We start from the raw sequence: 19,398 nt of genomic DNA, 5'->3' as shown, positions 1-19,398 counted from the left end.
TATATTTTGTTATAATTCATTCATTGATATATCAACAAGAAAGAATAAAAGCATATGTTTCACAGCCAAGTTAAGTTTACCAATTTGTCGCCATACACACAGAATACCAAATAAAGAAACTGTGAGTGGTGTGTGGAATGCATAAAAGATGGTAGCAAATTATCTCAAATAATCAGTGCAAAAACCCACAAATAGGCTGTTATTTGTTACATATCCTGCAAAAACATTGATAAAAAATGTTATCGTCCCATAACATAGCCGATTAGGTTAATGTGTACAGATGGTCAACGTACATGTAATTCTAATATACAAGAAGGCGGACGTATCAGGCGGGGATCCAGAAAATTAAATTTCAAAAATGATCGGTTGAATTACATTAAATGCTTTGAAAATTGTTTTAAACTATCGCACGGGTCAAAATGCGTGATAGAAGCTATGTACAGTGTAATTGGAAACTTTCATTTTATATCAATATGTAGTATTACCTATTATAACAAATGAGAGTATAGCACAACTGCCACAAGCAATACATGTCCTTTATTGGCACCACCTCCCTCCCCATAAAAAATGAAACAATTGTCGTTTTATTTGCTAAAATGTGTGTGGTTCAAGATTATTCTAAAGGACATACCCGATTAGAATTTTAAAAAAAGTCGTACGTTTAAAACTAAATTTGTCAAAACTTTTAGATTCATTTGGTTATATTTTGGTCCATTTGGGTAAATATATGCACCAGCGCAGCTCTAATTTATATAAAATCAGGCCATAAATTCAAAATATTTTCAAAAATTAATAGCTTTAAATCCAGTGGATGAAAGAAAAGGAAAGCAAGTCGAACTCGATGAGTGCTAATACCTGTGTTGAATGAATGGTACAGTAGGATATGCGCAAAAAAAAGTCCCGTCTACTCTTTCCTACCCTATAATCATTGGAATATTAAATCCGATTATAAGAGTCAAATTAAAAATCAAGTACGGATATGTACCTGTTTATCAAAAGTAAAACTACTCATAATTCATCTACAGTGCATCGTTATGGAGCTACACAGAAAGTTTTATATTAATTTGCCGAGCCAAATAAAAAAAACCTGGAAAACGAAGAGAAACAAAGTGGGGACAGAATAACTGACAAATTAATTAGGACTATATAGCCGCCCCCCCCCCTCTTGAAATGTATATACTGAAATCAGGTTATTGGCGTATAACATCCGCTCACAATTTAAAGAAAATTTCATGCTTTTTTATCATTTTCGCTAGCTAATGTAAGACATCACAAATACCCCAAGCCCCCTCACGGAAAAGGAAATGCTAGGTGATGAGAGAGAGAGAGAGAGAGAGAGAGAGAGAGAGAGAGAGAGAGAGAGAGAGAGAGAGAGAGAGAGAGAGAGAGAGTGTGTGTGTGTGTGTGTGTGTCGATGTAAATCACAGCTGCGCTTACACCGTTAAAATTAAAGCTTGCTAGTTGGTCTGCCCTACCCTAGCTACCTCCTCTCTTTTCTCGTTTTAGAGGCTTAATTATTGTCTATATATGCTTGTAACAAATCAAATCAATTTCAAATTCTAAATCAAACTGAATTTGACACTACAAAACTCTCTCTGTGTCTGTCTGTCTGTCTGTCTCTCTCTCTCTCTCTCTCTCTCATATCGACAACGGCATTGCCATACCCTACAATACACTATTCCTATCTGGATTTTTGTCTTTGAGGTTGTAAATCATTATATCTTCTATGGTTTAAAACTTTATCATAACCTATATTTTGACATGTCGATTATTTTTTTGAGTTTCGTTTCATAGCTAAAACATTTAGATTAAACAGATCTTTCCTCGCGAGCCGATTTTTACACAGTTGGGGCGAATACACTTCGGGTTAAAATTGTTCGGGGGGAAATACATACAGGGCAAACAAAACCACTTAGATTCGCAAAGCCAACAGTGTTATTTCTAATTTAATTGTTTATACTGTGTGGGGTTAATTCATCAATGTTAATTTAACCATTTTATAACCACTTTATAAGAGCTATTAAGACATTTATTTGTAGGAAAGAGCATGTACGAATGATCTTTATTTAGAACAGTTTGATGTTGCTAGGATACAGGTTTCAGATCCATGATTTGATTGGTAATTTTAGATATTGAATCTCGAATTTCGAATCTCGAATCTCGTATTTCGAATCTCGTATTTCGAATCTCGAATCTCGAATGATCCTTCTCGGCTTTCGTACTAAACACTGTTCCTTCTTGCGTTTGCGTTCTCTTATGTAAACGGTATACTTTGACTTGTTGAATATCATAATTCACCACGTGATTTCTACCCCCAGGGATCAACTTTGTGAATACAAGACGCCCGTCATATGATGTGTAGGTAGCATGCATTCAGCTGGGCGGTATTATTTGTCCATACTTATTTCAATTCATTCCAGTTGAGTTATATTTACTTCATTTTTATAAGGTATCTTTGAGAGATTAACGGTTTTGTGCAACACAGTTTAAAACCGTTATGACGATTGAAAATTGACCAAACTATAAACTATATAAACAAAACTACATAAAAAATTACTTGATGTAAAATTGAACGAGAAATAAATCTAACAATAGTGACCGAAAAAGGGCCACGTTACAGCGTTAAATGCAGTCATCCTTTGTTTAAAGCATTCTTATTTGTAAAAGATAATAGCAAATATTGATTTTAAAAAATCCTCTAGGTAGGTTTTTAGAATTAAACAAATGGTCTGCTGAAAAAGAATGAGATACAAATATACATAACTCTGTTATTTTTTATCGGTCCATGCGTAAACTATCTTAATTTTATTTTCTTAATCAATGTCAGGGGGTTTGAAGCACTTTCAGAAATAATTTATGCATTATAAAGATATGGTCTGCTATACTTAAATTTCCAAAATTTAATTTCTTTTGCGTGGTTTTTTTTATATCATTGGCCATTTGATATACAACTTTTCCTGCACAAAATTGATTTTCAAAGACATTTTATATTAGAAACCAAAATCCTATCGACAGCTTTTAACTGTTTTTAACTTCAAAAGATCACGAAATAAGAGGTCCAGGTGTCACATCGCTCACCTGAGCAACAAAGACTGACACTTTACAAATATTAATACGTAAAATGTTGGCCCAATCCTGTCCTTGGGGGGTCATAATTTGAACAAACTAGAATAAAAACTACATGGAGATGTTTCCACATACATTTAAGTTTCAAGTGGTTCTTGAGAAATTTTTTTTAATGATTTTTGGGAGTTGATTTTAATCAACTCTCCTATGCATTTACTCGGGCAAAGCGAAAGTGAAACAGTGTTTAGACCTAAGCACAAATCAATACCGCTGACAACGCTTAGTTCTTGAAAATAATTGAAAAATTCGATGCTATGTATTCTGAAGCATTGTTTTTCAAGAAAACTTATTTATTAATACCATGAAAATAATAAGATTTTAAATTGTACAAACAATTTAGATATTTTTTAAAGTCGTATGTATTCCTACGCTAGAGTTCAATGTAGTCTCGTTCAACCAGACGCTTGGCTGTCTCCGTTAATATCCGACAAAACAGAGCCTATCTTGCTTGTCGGAGATAAACGGAGACAGCCGAGCGTTTGGTTGAACAAGACAAGAGTTATATCTTGCCTGGATCCATACAATTCTTAGAAATATTTCGATTACTGATACTACTTGCCATGCAAAATCACATATCGTTGATTTTGAATAAATGATAATCTATAAAATCAACTCCCGTCAGTACTTCAGTACTTTGATTACGATATACTACCATGTTACACTTTGACCCTCCCCCCCCCCCCCCATTTGTGGCCCCACCCTACCCTCGAAGGTAATGATACGAAAATTATTTCCTATTCATCTTCGTTGAAATAGGATGTGGTCCTTCTTTCGTACACACTTGCATTTCCTTGGCCAAAGAGTGGTCTGTGCCAAGTTGGTTAAAATTGACCTAGTAATTCTGGAGGAGAAGACAAGCATTTACAAGTTTATAACGACTTCAACAACGACAGACAACGGACACATTTTTATTAGAAAAACTCACTTGACCTTTCGGCTCAGTTCAGCTAAAATTATATAATCTTAAATATATTTGTTTCTTTTTTTTCTTTATGTTATTTTAGCTTTTTGTATAACCTATAAGAATTTTGTATTAGGTCAAATTCCAGGCGCGGAGTTTTGCAGTCTATGGATGGGAAATAAAGTGCAAATACGTTATTTTTCATGGTCAATCATTTAAGGACAATGGTTATAAAACGATTTTTTTTTCAATATCTATTTACCTTTTATGGAGAGCACATGCCTGCAGCCAGTAATGTAAACTACTATATTATTAGAAAATGAACGAAAAGGTGAATACCCATAGCCAATATCTGCAAGCTACAATAATCAACAAAACGTTTAAAGGTGAAGTTTACGGCCAGTACTACATGCCTAAATATTATTTGAAAATGTTTAACGGTATATGTCGATAGCCACTAATTGCAAACTACACACTTTTTCACGATTTTGTATAAAAACATTTTCCGCGTTTCATGTTTACAATACTTTAGTACGAAAATTCAATAGTCAACCATAAATTGAGTTTCAGTCGCCGTGTTATAAGCGAGATACAGAGCTCACGATTATTTGTATCAGGATAACAAAGATTATGCTATGTATGTTTTGAATGTTGATGTGAAAAATACAGCTTTAGACTGAGAATGGATGCGGTAAACGCTAGGAACTATTTATTTTTGCTTAAAACGAATTATAAGAGAGAGAGAGAGAGAGAGAAATCAATTTGAAAATAAATTTTATCGGTATATAAAACCAATATAAACTTAAACATGGCATGCGCCTTAAGCTTGTATGCGCCTTGTTTACATGACAAAGAATTGCAAGCTCTGTATTTTGCTTATAACTATACGACTGACCCTCAAATTTTAGTTTATCACTAGAAATCTTTTCTGAAACATTGTAATTAATAATTATTTTAAAAAACGTTTAATGTCAGTAGCCAGTATATGCATGCTACAATATTATTAGATAAATTTTTAATGGTGACTGTCAACTGTGAATATTTCAGGCTGCCATATAATTCAATATGTATACAAATGAATATCTAGCTTATACAAAAATTTTATTTCTTAAGATTAAGATACGTATTTTAGCCATGAATTGATTATCGAATACCAAATATCTTTGTCCGACTAATTCTTTAGCCATTTTTAAAAAAATAACATTAGTATGTTAATATATTTAATTTCCAACGACTAGGGAACAATATTTTACTTCTGAATATGACACTCATTTTTACTGTAGTTTTTTTTAAATCAGAGAAAATATTTATTCTGTTACATAGATTACTATTTGGTAACTTGTCCCAGCATTTTTAGATACTAAGAGGTTCAAAACATACATACTGTATTTAAATCTATCAATGGTTCTATCATTTAACGAGCAAAAAATAATTACATCTCTAATCATTCTCTAAGGGACATACAGAATGTTGTTTTGAAAACCAGTGTGCATTAAATAAAAAAAAACTTGCTTTAAGGTGGCTCTATACACCACTTTTTGATGACGCAGTACGCAAAAAAGTAACTCTGGAAGCATGCAATTCCGGTACTGACTGATTTAAACTGAGGCGAATTGTATGGGGACCGCTCTTTTGAAAAATTTGTTAAATGAATAGATTTAATTTGATAATTGGAAAATACATTACTTACAAGTAATGTGGTACGTGACACCTTCACGTTGTGTGGTGTTATAATTATGAAAATAAACAATAAAATCCAGTAAAATTTTTTAAATAGTTTCTTTCCCATCATCAATATGTTACACCGTAGCGCAGTGGGTTAATGGGTACACTACAAATCTGTAGGTCATGAGTTCGATTCCTGTTGAGAACAATAATTTTTTTAACTTTCCAAAGTTTTGTAAAACGTATTTTTTTTTTGTTGAATACTGTAAAAGAAAATTCTAAACCGGTGAACATATTTCAATTACAATGTACTTTAATGCACATTGATATCGACACCTCGAGGGGATGGGAGGGTTGCTTTGAACTTCTCTCAGGTTGGATCGATACATAAATCCTATTAGCCTAGTCAATTTTCCCCTTTATTTATTTGACTTAGTTTTGCATTAAAGCGAATACATTCACTTATACAGGCATTTTAAATGAGATATATATGTATTTATCATTCCAACATTATATTTAGGACATTTTCTTCCCAGAAATGAAAAGTCCCCAAGGTGTTTGGGCCTTGGGACTTAGGAACGATAACCCTTAGCTGAGGAACTTTCATACCAAATAAAATTTAAAATATTTTTTGTGTTTATTTGCAATGATTTTCCTTCAATTTTTAATGTCACATTTATTGAAATACGTTCTCTTATAACATCAAGCAACTTTTTCAGATGATTTGTCAACAGAGTAAGAAAATATGAAAGATTATGTTTTTGAGAAATACAACAAAAATTGTAATAATAACATTTTTGAATGTTAAGAAGTGTTATATTTTTTTTTATGTGTCCGAAGGAAATATCCATCAAATGACAAAACATTTCTCTCAAATTGTTAATAGTTGTCTTTTTAAAAAATATTTTACACATACACGAAAAAACATTAAAAAATTCTTTAAAAATACCTATAGTATCCCTATCATTATTTTAATATTTGATAAGTATATGTTTTGTGGTCTTCTATTGAAAATTGGAAAAAACTGTGGGTGTATAGAGCGACCTTAACCTTTCTCTACTTGAAGATGTTCTGCCATTTAAATCATTGTTTTAAGGAATTGGTGTGCAAATCTTTTATAATATAAGTATTTCAATTAGACTTATAGGCATATGCATTTTGACGACATATATGTACCATTGTAATTGTTTTAAAAGAATGTTATGTTTAATACTATCATTATGCATTATTATTATGTGGGGGAGGAGTTCTATGAATGAGATAAAAATGCGATTTTGATTGAGTTTTATAAATGTATATAACGTTTACTTATATTGTATTATAACCCATTCAGACAGTAAAGACATTCAAAACTTGTACGTTCATTGCAGACCAGTGTTCTACATTTAGATATTTTATTATGTCATTAAGAGTGCAAACGCAACACATAAATGTTTGTATCATTAGGGGTTGGCAATATAGCTTTTGGCTTGTTTCATTAAGCGTTATAGATGCTGTGCATTTCCGACGCTTAATGATAAAATTGTATGATTAAGAGGTGATTTATCATTAGCGGTTGATGTTGTCAACTGTTAATGCAAAAATATATAGTATTAGGGGTTACAAATGCAACGCTTAATGTTATTTGTATCATTAAGCGGCGTTTTATCATTAGAGGTTGATACAATGCACGGTCAGACAAGATACTGAAAACTTAGAATATCAAATAAATCTGATATTTCATAATATACCATTTAAAACAATATATTTTGACCATATAATTGAATTTTAACCTATAAATATGTTCAATACCGGGAATATGTTGACTCAAACAGGCGTTTACGTATCAAAACCTGCATATAGTGTCATTTTTTAGAACTGCAAGGCATTTTCTTATATAGAGTGGGTCTGTGCTTCATATTTTTCTCATGGTCTAAATAAGGTTTAATGGAAAACAAACCGATTTCATATATTCAACAAAAAGCGGAGAGATGACCCGACACACAATAAAATTGTCATTTTGTTTCCCAACAATTGAACGTTATTAAAAATAAGTCCGTAAATTCGAGGTCAAAGTGACACATAGTATTCGAACAGCCTACTTTGTTGTGTCTGAAATTGCTCAATGGTTAGAGCACACGACATAAGCTAACCTTATATATACAGGTTCGATACCATAGAAATTAAAGGCAATATTTGTTCATTTTCTTTTGTTAAATATATTAAAAACTGAATATAGTTAGAAATTGTGTATTTTTGCAAACCTGAATTAAAATATATTTGAAAAGACTCAATTGGAAAACAAATAAAATTCAAAATTGTATTTTCCGACTAAACTGAATGGGCATTTGCGCTATCTTATCCCTCCAATCTTCTTTGTTCAAATTATCATCCGGGGAGAAGGGGGTTGTCGGGTGGGGCTACAATGAGAGCTCGAATTTTTACATAGGAATTTATATAGGAAAATCTTTAAAAATCTTCTCAAAACCATTTCGGAAGAAAAGCTGTTACTTGTGCGCGAGGATGTTAAGGAAGCATATAGAATCTGAGTTAGATGTAATTTCGTGAAATCACAAATCTTAGTTATTATGTTCCTATTAAAATATAAAAACAATCAAATGTAGACTGAAAACAAATTAAAAATACCGGTGACAATTTTTTTTTACATATTGATGGCGTCATGAATAAAAGTTGAATGTCATGAAAATTTGATCAAAAAGCATTGTAAACAGATTCAAAATATAAGTAATCTAAGAACTGTGAAATATTATATTGGTGTGATTTATTGAGAATTGAACATAAGAATGTTGGAAGAGATATTATTTGTATCAATCATTCGGTAAAAGGTATGTATTTTTGCTTTTTTCTCGACCAGGCTTTCCTTTGTCGTTATTTGCGATATAAATATCTGACTATAACAAAACTACCCCGTATGTATTAAACTTCAAATTTAGTATGTATCAATAGTGTGATCAACGCTTAACTTGAAAAGGTGCTGTAGAATCTTGTGTTTTGTGTTGCTTTGATGTAACATACCGTTTTCCGTGCAAACTGTGTAAAAGTTACGAAGATGTTTTGAGAACCGGATGAATTACTATTTAATCGAAGAGAATATAGGATTCTAGCAGCAGTTTTGATAAATCCGAGATGATTTGCCTTCCCTTAAAATATTCATTGTTTTATTATTATTTTTCTATTTATCTTATTTTATATTAAGGAAAATACGAAGGCTATTCATAGTTATCACGTGATAATGGCATGGACATCTACTGTAAATTACTTATATCACGCGAGTATTTCATTCCGCGATCCCGCTGTTTTGTATCAAATCGCGAGAATATAAAATCGCGAACACGGAGCATTAATCAATATTTCTTATTGTTCCCAAAATACATTCCTTTGACAAGCTGTTAACCTGAACAAAGTTAACAATCTTTGAAAATAAAAAAAGGACGAGACTAAAATTCGGGGTGGGGTGAGTTTTTACATGGGAAACAATTTGGATTATTCCCAAAAATATATAGTATTACTAATATGCAAGCACATATACATAGTTGATCCTCAGTTCTTGACTGTGGCGCCGGAAAATTTATTGCCACGCAAGGGGTTCAAAGGTTTATGTAGGTTTATATTTATATGTTAGAGATCTTTTAGAAAATGGCAATGCTCAATAGTTGATATAACTATGAAATCATCAAGTCACAAGAGGGGTTCAATACAAGAACATCTGGGCAAAAATTAGAAAATGTTTTAATACATGATTTATTCTACTCACTTATACTCCTGGTTTTATTAGGGTCTTCCGTTTCCAACGGAAAACTCTATTGTTTTTGTTAGGTTTCTTTTTCTCTATTTTTCACTATTATTATTCTTTTTTTTCTTAACATTTTTCTTAAAACTCAAATATCTCAAATATGCTAGAATGGATTTTTATGAAAATTTCACGAATAATACAAAATATCAAGGTCTTTTATCATGTACATTTTTGTTGATGACGTCACTTCCGGTCGGCCGTTATATTCATTTTTTCTTTTTGTAAAAAGTGATCTTGTCCTCCCTTTTTCGGATAGAAAATTGAAAGTTTCAGGAATGATAGATTTTTGAATTTCTAGGGCCAATCATGTAAAACTACGATCGTCCGTCACTTCCGGTCCGCTCAAACAGCATTTTTGGAAAAATGTGTTTTAAATTTTTTTTAAATCAAAAAAATCTACAATTTTTTTCCATCAGAATATGTTTTAAACTTATCAAATTTTAATATGAGCAGGTCGTCCGTCACTTCCGGTCGTCACTGGAAGTGATTCTAATATTTCGATTTTTGGAATTTTAATTAAAGCATATGCGTTTTGGTGACATTTTTGTACTGAATACAAAACTAAAAACCGTTTTAAAATCGGACGACGCATTGCAGAGCTATTGAAGTTTAAAAATGACGTTTTCCGGAAATCTGCATTTCGCAGTGTAGGTTGAAAAATTAGTTTAAAAGGAAGTTAATATGATAGTAAATCGTACCAAATGTCAACAGCTTAATTGAACCCTATCAATTCAAAATCAAACGAAAGACCCACTTGTTGCTCGCAACATGGTGCTTTCAGGTAATTCAGGCATTCTCGAGAAATTAAGCGTCAAAAGTCCGAAGCGAGAGTCTGAGTAGCTCAGTCGATAGAGTCGTGGACATGCCCCAGGTGACCCGGGTTCAAGCCCCGATTGCCGCAAATTTTTCTTTTACTATTTTTCGCTTAGATCTACGATTTTATCTTTGAAGTGATAAGATTAATCTAATCTATTCAAAAATCGGACGGAAGACCCACTCGTTGCTCGTTGTCTTGTTATTATCTATTTTTGAACAGGTGAGCGATAATGCCCGTGGGCCTTTTGTTTAAGATAATAAGTGCGTCATTTTAGTTGATTCAAGTTAATGAGGATGGATCGCTAACACATTAACACCCAGATTTGCATAACATTTAAAGATATGGAGTGTTTAGCTATAAACATTTATTGACTTAAGAATTCATTGGTATTTTGTACCTTTTGAATGTTGGTATTTCCTCGAGTGATATCTATATTTTCATAAAGTATCTCTTATTCCAAAAACACTCTATAAATTGTGTAAGAAGTTTTGAATCACTTCTCTGTTGCAGTTGGGTTGAGTATCTTTTCCACAAAAGGAGGGGGAGTAGGGAGTGTCATACATATTTTAAAAACATGTATTTACAATTTCCTGTGACTTTGCCTGTGATAACACTATGTATCGATTTTGTACTATATAACCCATAACTTCAAATGACGCCAAATTGAGGCGCCAGAGGGGTTTGCTTATTTCTTTTTAAATATTTAATCGTACGATGGTTTAAAATTATATAAATATAAGTAATAGGGAACCATTTTTTGAATATTATGAGGTGATAATTTAGGTCGGGCGTGATCAAATCTGTCATAAAGCACTTCGGGCTTTATTGGGTTTGATCACGCCCCGACTAAAATTATCACCTCATAATAATACTCAAAGAATGATTCCTTATTTCTTAATTGAATGCAAATAATACATTTGAACTAGCTATAGATGCTCGCGTTTCGAGATGAACGACTTCCTTAACCACAATCCCATATGGTGCAACAGACACACAATTGGAATTGCCTTAATCTGTTACAATTTTTATTAGCAAATTGGGGAATCCCTTTTACGCCATACGTTTCACAATATACTAGTAATTCCAGTTAAATGTGTAAGTTAGTAAAATATTTCTTAACAATTGAAATGTACGAATGTTAAACGAAAGAAAGAATATATATCTATTTAAGACTGTTACCATCAAATCTACTTTAGACTTGTACAGAGAATTTTTGGACATAAAATAACATTTATTTAAGAAAATATCCATATATTTTTGCTTTGATTTAGAATTGGTACCATTTTTACAGAGCTTTTCTACATAAGACTGTAACGGTAGCCTAAAATGGCCCTCTAAACTTGTTATTGTCCAGTATCTCTATAATGAACACGTACACACACACAAAAACAAACATACACAGGCGCGCGCGCGTGCGTGCGTGCGTGCGTGCGTGTGTGTGTGTGTGTGTGTGTGTGTGTGTGTGTGTGTGTGTGTGTGTGTGTGTGCGCGCGCTAAAACAATGTTTTGACATTTTTCATGATAATATTACAGATATGAACCTTTCAATTCAAACAACAGACGGTGCTAGAACCTTAAATACCGCTTTTTTTAAAAAGATTAATTAACAACCACTTGTCTTACGTGATTTTCATGCAAAAAAGCGAAACATTTATATGAAGTGTACACAAACAATGTACAATCGTTAAGATGATATTTATAATATTTTAAGATAAAATTAATTTTTTTAGGTTAAATGTTTTATTTAATTTGTACGTACATATAAAGTAAAGTTCGTTAATTTAAGGTCAAACGCATTGTAACGTGTTTTTCTAACACTAATAAATAAAAGGGTTCTTTTTAAGGGATATATAATTTTCCTAAGATACTCTGAGTATTTTGATTGATATGATTATTAAAAGATTTCCCTCTACTCTTCCTGAGTTTTAATGATTTGCTTCTATTAAAATGATTTATCAGAGGCTTTACCAGGTATTCTTAAGACTGGGTATATTGCACCGTAGAGTTTCCAGTACTGGGTTCCTATTACATGTAATGTTGGGAACCAGGTGTCTCAATCTTATGCAGATTTACTACGTCCTGATTCCCAACTTAATTCCCCAGACACCAATATCGAGGGTGAAACTATTTATAATTCCCACCCTAGCCTCTACTTTCCTGACTATTGCCTTCCTAATATCCTTCTTCTGCTCACGCTTCTCCAATGTGTCGCCTTCGAGCTTCTCAGCCAGACTGCCTCAGCTACCGGCTGAGCCGACTTATATACGCTTAGAACAGTTCATTCCAAGGGATGTCAGGTCATTCCATTTTTTATGGGTGCGTTCATTTCGTTTCAGTATGTTTATTTGAAGGAAAGATGTTTTTAATTTTTACCTGGACCACTGATTCGATGGCTGTTGAGTGAGCTATCTTCAAGGCTAGTCTCCATTAGAATTCCTATCGACAATAAAGAAAATTATTATTACAAATTTGTAAATTGAAAATGATTGATGTACAATGTTTTGGTATTTATTTGTCTGCAGCTATTTACTTTCAACCAAAATATTAGCAAAACAGTGTGTATGGTATTACACATTCAAAGCCCAAATTATACAAATAAAACAGTCGAACGTGTTTGTTTATAAAAATATCGGCATTTCCTTATGTTTCATATTAATATTATGTGCTTCAAAGTGTGTAAAGTTATTACCTATCAACGCGTGACTTAAAGAGAAAAGTCATTTATTTTTTCTTGCATACAATTTACTAGACTTTGACCCGTGCGTGCACGGTCTGACATTGCATATGATATCGGACATATACGAAATAGATACATCGACAAACCGTATTGTTGACATTTACATAACCAAGCTTTAAGCCTACAATAATGCTATTAATATCTCTACACTCTGCTTGTATAGTTAGAATAATCTAACTGTGTCTCGGGACAGGCCTTTACAACAGTTAAAATGCCTCCAATATACCCGTTATGTAGCAAAAAATTGCAGAATCGCTCCGAACCAATTTTGGAGAATATTAATGAAGCTGCATAGAAAATAACAGTCAAAATATTCATAACAAACCATTTTGAGGCTGTAAATACCTTTCATCTCAATATTAATTCATGTTAAAGAAGAATTCAACACTTTTTACCAACGTTTTTACTCGCTTCGTTGACATTCGGATCTCTCGGGAATTTTCATATTAAATGTACTGAGTTAGAATTATCTCCCGTATTTCCTTTGATGAACAGAATATATGACAAATTTTCAATGAAAATTTACACTTATTTGTAATATCGTTTCTTAGTTTATCCATGCAAATGTGATATTGTGGAAACTAAAGAGCCTCCCGTGATTAAGCGTGAATGTGGTAATACGCATGCGCAAGATTGTAAAATCCAAAACATCCAGATGATTTCTGGATTTTTTTAAAAGGAATTTTCGTTGATTATTAATTAGCGAGGCTTGATTGAGAAAAATAAAAAAGAAATTGGTAATCTTCAAGTACCAATCATGTTTAAAATATATAAAATAAAAGACAGTACTCTTCTGATTTTTTAGTATTAAAGCCCAAAAAATTCGATTCTATTATTTTAATACATTAGTATGAATAATTCAAAAGTCTGATCTAAGTACATGGATTCAGTGTTCTTATGAAGCTTTTAAAAGTTTTAAAGAATTGCTAAACAGTTAACGCTTAATCGTTTCTTCCTCTTCTTCTCCTTTTTCTTTTTTCTCTTGTAATGAGTTTGATGCCAATGCTGAGCATTGCGTACGTCTTCGAAAGATTAAAATCATGCCTCGTTTACCTTGTTTGAAATTTGGATAAAATCAATATATTCTCTTAATCTGATGATGATTAGGAGGAAGGATATTAGGATTTTGAAATCTTGGATTGAATAAGCTGTGACCTTAGATGCCAAAAGTTAGTTAAAATAACTCCAGCTATGATGAGGAAGTTCGGTAATTGAAGGTGGCAGAATGGTTTAAAGCATCGAAGAATACCATCTGGTGTAGTTTCGTGTTAATTGTTAATGATTAAATGTAATTTATTTTTTCATGTTAAATGCCAGGAATACATGGTATTTAGGTGGAATTTAAAGATCTATAACACTGCTCTCCTTGCAGTGATCTCGTTTGACGCATCGACAAAACCTTCGTTGTACTGCTCTTATCAATATTGGCCTTGTTAACATAATTATATATGGCATTCGACTTTGGGTCTCACTAGGGTCTTAATACTGATTGTTTTCTTTAGTGAAAAAAGGGATGTCAGAGTTGTTACGACTACAAAAGGCATTGTAATTTAATGTGGTTGCTTGTTGAGTTTGTTGTCTATGTTGACACCCAGTACTGTAAACATTTACAACATTTACTCACTGCTCAATAGTCGTATTATACATACACAACACTTATAACCATCCGTCTGGCTGAATTTCCAGGTTCCTTAAATTGAAAAGCCATTTTAGTAAACTGTGATTCGCTGTAATAAGAAATTAGTTACTAACGTTGAATCTGTTTGACATATGTTACTATGACTAAAAGCTGTTTTTTGTAATGCAATACTTCCTGTTTTTACAAGAAGCGTCTTGCCTGTGTTGCATTTCTTTCATTTTCCCCTTGCTTAAGAGACAGTAAAGCTTCAACTACATTCTCACTTTCATCGTTGACTAGATTGAATGGCTTAATAAAATCTGGCCTTAATAAAAACTGGAGCTGGTCGAAGTCTACTTTTCCTAAATCTTCCCTCTTCCATCAACTCTGTCTTCAAATGATAACTCCTTACTTCTTTTTTTTTTACATCTCTCTCTTCACAGTTTGATGTTGATATTTTTAAAAACCGTTTTAGTAAGCGTGTGTAAATGTGTAATGTGTCTTACTCACGTCGGCATTACTGCTGTCCTCTCTTTGGTGCTTAGAAATAACCAATAGGAAAGTAAAGATTTTAACAGTATCGCAGCGCTCATGATTTACAACAAATAGTTTTTCTTAATGGCATATCTTCTTACTGGGGAAAGATGTGTATAAATAAATGGTTTTTAGAAACCATTATTTACACCAAACTTACAAAATTGACTCCTGGATTAGATTATCATATTCATTTCTTTTACTGACACAAGGTGTCGAGAGCAAATAAATGTAAATGTTATGGAGCACTGTTTTCAAGGTTTTCTTCTGTTCCACTGTCTGTAAAGATCTCCCATCATAGGACTGGGCTTACTATAGCAAATGCAGTTCGTTTCTTCCTAATTGTTTAAACTGCTCTCTCTCTAGCAGAACTTCATGAAATAAGACTTTCACATAAAGTCCAGGGCCGTTTGTAGTCTTGTTTATTCTTTCACGAGCGTTCTTTTTAGATTTACTGGTTTGCTTTCTAAAGACGCATTGTTTGAAGATTTATTGATTCTTGGTTTTTCTTTCTTGCATTCATGAATTTGAGCTTTTTAAAATATGTATCCCTGTTCTGTGTAGGAGTTGTGCAGTCTCATTTTAAAAGTCCCATTTCTCCACAATTTTGGCTTTTGTACGTCACTGTTTTCTTTTAGTCCACTTGGTAGTGAGATCATGCTGTGGTTTGAGACTTCCTTTTTTTCATAAAATATTTTTTCTTCTTTCGTGAAAGCATTTTCGTTATTTATATTTTCAGTCAGTTTTGTCAGCTTGGAAAGTTCACTTTTTCCGCTATTTCCTATTGTTCAATAATATCATTTATTCTCTGATTCAGCTAAGCGTTTGCGTAAGCCTGAATTTTGACTTCATGTCTTATTGTCTCATTTAAGACTGTTAGTCTTGATTGCTTTATACGGATCCTCATATCTGAATCGACAAGTACATTCAGGATGTTATTTTTCTGATGTTCTGTCCGCGTTTTATCAATGATTATGTTGCCTTCTTTCTACGCTTAAATAATTTTGCAAAATAGAGCTTATTCTGATGTGAAGGGGGAAATGTTCGTTGAATGCGCTGGCTACATGTAAGTCATCGTAGTCATTAAATGCTTCTCCAGACAAATTCCTTTGCATGCCTTGTACATTAATTTTGCTTTGAACTTGTTCCATCGTTGCAGCTTTATATTTGCTTACTTTCAGTAATTTGAACTTTCTTTTTCCATAATATGAGTCTTAATTTCGCTTTCAAATCTCTCTGACAGTATCCAACTCTGTTGATTTTTCCTTTACATTATACCAGGCTCAGTTTCCTTTTAATTTCTTTACTCATATTAATGTCTGTTGTGCCAAGGAAAGTGTTAAATATCTCTTGTCAGATATGGTCTTTAATCATATAAATTTTACTGACATGCCTCTTGTTTTCTTCTAAAGCATTGCGCCGAGATCTGCGAGATCTTCCATTTTTTAGTTACTTCTCCAACTTTTTCATGGTCTCAATACTTTGGAGGGGGATATTTATATGCAGTCACTTCCGACAGTAACTTTGTTATAAAACCAGAATCCAAAGTCTTCTGATGATCATTAAGCTTGGGCGTAGAGTCATTTATATGCTCAATAAAGAATTATAGTGAAAAGACTTTAGTGCCCTTTTGACCCTTTTTTGAGGACCCTGCCCATTTGTCTTGATATCAAATAAAAGGTCTTGTAATTTTCTATACACTTGTTGAATAAAATATGTAACCATATTTTATTCAACAAGTGTATAGAAATTGTTGACCGTTTTAAAATATCTGAAAACAGTGTTTAAGGGGCCGACCCTTTAACTTCTTACTGAGGCCATGATCCAATCGTTTTGAGGTGACATATTATTCAGAACATTATTATCTGCAACTTTTGTTTCAGAACATTATTTTAAGCAATATTCCCTTTCTAGATATTATTGATCAAAATCTTTCAAAGACTCCTGACCCTTTAAAGCCCCTAAATTTATAACAGATGATCAAAGTAAGGTAATTAATAGATAAACAACTGTACAACAAACATTTTTTGCCTCTATAATGAATAGTAAAATATTGCTCAGTAAATTTTAAAATATTGCTCAGTAAGATTTATTATGTAAATGTTTTTTAACCGTTTAAGCTTCTAATAAAAGGGGCAGGATCCTTCTTAGTAATGTGAAATAAAAGCTCGTTTAAATTGAAACAACTTTTGCCTTACAAGTCTTAAGAAATTATGTACATGTTAAAAGAAATTTTACCAAACGTGTTAAAATTTAAAGTTTTTGTGCTAATTTTCGAGTAATATCCAAGATACGATGTAGTATCGATATCGATACCTACAGCTGTCCATATTTAACGTCCATATTTAACGTCGATATCGTATCTTATAACTTAAGTTGTCCATATTTATTTCGATATTTTCGATATCCTATCGACATCGAGTCGCATTTGTACACAATTACAGCTGTCCATATTTAACGTCGATGTCGTTGATATCGACGATATCATATCGATATCGATTTGCATATATACAGAACTAAATCTGTCCATAATTAACGTCGATATCGACGATATCGTATCATTATCGATTTTTCTTTGTTTATGACTAAAGTTATCCATATTTCATGTCGATATCGATTTGCTTATAAACACAACTACAACTCACCACATTTTAACGTCGATATCGTAGATATCGACGATATTGTAACGATATAGATAGGCATATGCTCACATCAAAAGCTGTTCATAGTTATTGTCGATATCGTCGATGTCGACGATATTGTATCTATATCGATTTGCTTTTGTGCAGAATACAACCAAGTACTTTGGAAAACTGTACCATGCTTATCTTAAGATTTGACGATATAGACAATCACATATTTGCTTCCAAAATTGATAGTAAATTATTGCTATTGAAAACAGCCCCTTTTTCTTGATTTCAATTTATAGCCCCTGTAAATTTGAACAACTTTTGCTTTAAATTTTATAACAAAAATGTCGTTAAAAAAATAAGTGCCAATATATTGATCTCGGGTGAGCTTTAACGCTTTGCTTCAATTTTATCTTAGATTATACTAAAGATTATTTACAGTCAATCATATTCAACGTCTGATAGTTTAGCTTTCGATTACGGGAAGTTTCGGAAGAGTTAAGTGGGCAAAATAACCAGTAAAATATCATAAAACCCTCAAAATAACAAACCGGCAGTAACGTCATCTTAAAATTTAATAATCTCAAGTAATCGCATTGACCAATGAGTTCTGTAAATTTAGTGCAAATCAGGTAATAATTTTGAAAAATAACTCTCTAAAAAAGAATAATGATAGAGAAAAAAGAGCCTAAGAAAAAAGGACCTTAATAATAATAAAAAGAAGCCGTAGAATAACAACAGGGTCTTCTGTCGTTTTCAAAGTTTCCAGACTAATGAAGAAAAGAAAAATAGAATATCAGGAAGGTCTTAGGTCGAAAACGGAATACCCTTATTTAGGTTACCTTCTTGCATTTACATGTCCCAAGATTTTGATGCTTTTTCCATGTAACGTGCTGAGCAATAATATCTTTAATTTAATTTACGTACCTTACTTAATCCTTTGTGTAAGGTTGCCAAAGATGCATAAGTTAATATAATTTGGTGGAATATAACAAGAAAAATCCTTTTTTATGCTTCCAAAATTATATGAAGAAGTAGTAATCGTTACAGAAACATTTGACGTAACTAGCAATTGCAGGTTATATATTTTACAACTATTCATTAATTTACCCAAACTTTATGATTTTTTTTTTTTTTGGGGGGGGGGGGGTTGACTCTATATGAAAACGTAATCCTTCTGCGTTTATGTAGGAAAGTTGTGTATATTAATTTTAACATGTACCGTCTTCACCAGCTCCATTTTCTGTTCTGTTGATCCCTTTAAAAAATAATTGTTAATTAATTAATTAAATTTATATGTTTATTCTTTTTTATAATCTTTTTTATTCTTTAATTATTTTTTCTTTTCTTGTGAGAAAATGGTAAAAATGCTGAAACTTTCATTAAATAAATCTTACCACTTTGTCTTTTTCTCCTTATCATGATTACTACAACAACAACAACAAGTAAGGTGACAACACACACTGCTATCAGGGGACCAACAATGGTGGCAACAGTTGGGGCTGCAGGTATGGTAACCCGTGTGTTCTCAGTCGTAATCCTAATTGTGAAATTTCACATTAGTCGTTTCACCATAA

The 19,398-nt window shown here is 32.5% G+C and overlaps 1 protein-coding gene across 1 annotated transcript in view; it reads right to left on the bottom strand.

Annotated features, from left to right (window-relative positions):
• Positions 1-19,398, bottom strand: part of LOC128176592 (uncharacterized) — a 46,064-nt gene that overhangs the window by 13,596 nt on the left and 13,070 nt on the right. The window contains exons 4-6 of the mRNA XM_052843029.1: positions 19,219-19,361; positions 19,044-19,079; positions 12,676-12,738 (exon numbers count right to left, since the gene is read on the bottom strand). Coding sequence (XP_052698989.1) covers positions 12,676-12,738; positions 19,044-19,079; positions 19,219-19,361 — 242 coding nt within the window. The remainder of the gene's footprint in view (positions 1-12,675; positions 12,739-19,043; positions 19,080-19,218; positions 19,362-19,398) is intronic.

The sequence above is a fragment of the Crassostrea angulata genome, chromosome 1 (genome assembly GCF_025612915.1).
Source record: "Crassostrea angulata isolate pt1a10 chromosome 1, ASM2561291v2, whole genome shotgun sequence".
Taxonomy (NCBI): Eukaryota; Metazoa; Mollusca; class Bivalvia; order Ostreida; family Ostreidae; genus Magallana; species Magallana angulata.
Note: the sequence above shows the minus strand (reverse complement) of the source record. Positions and strands in the feature narration are given on the sequence as shown.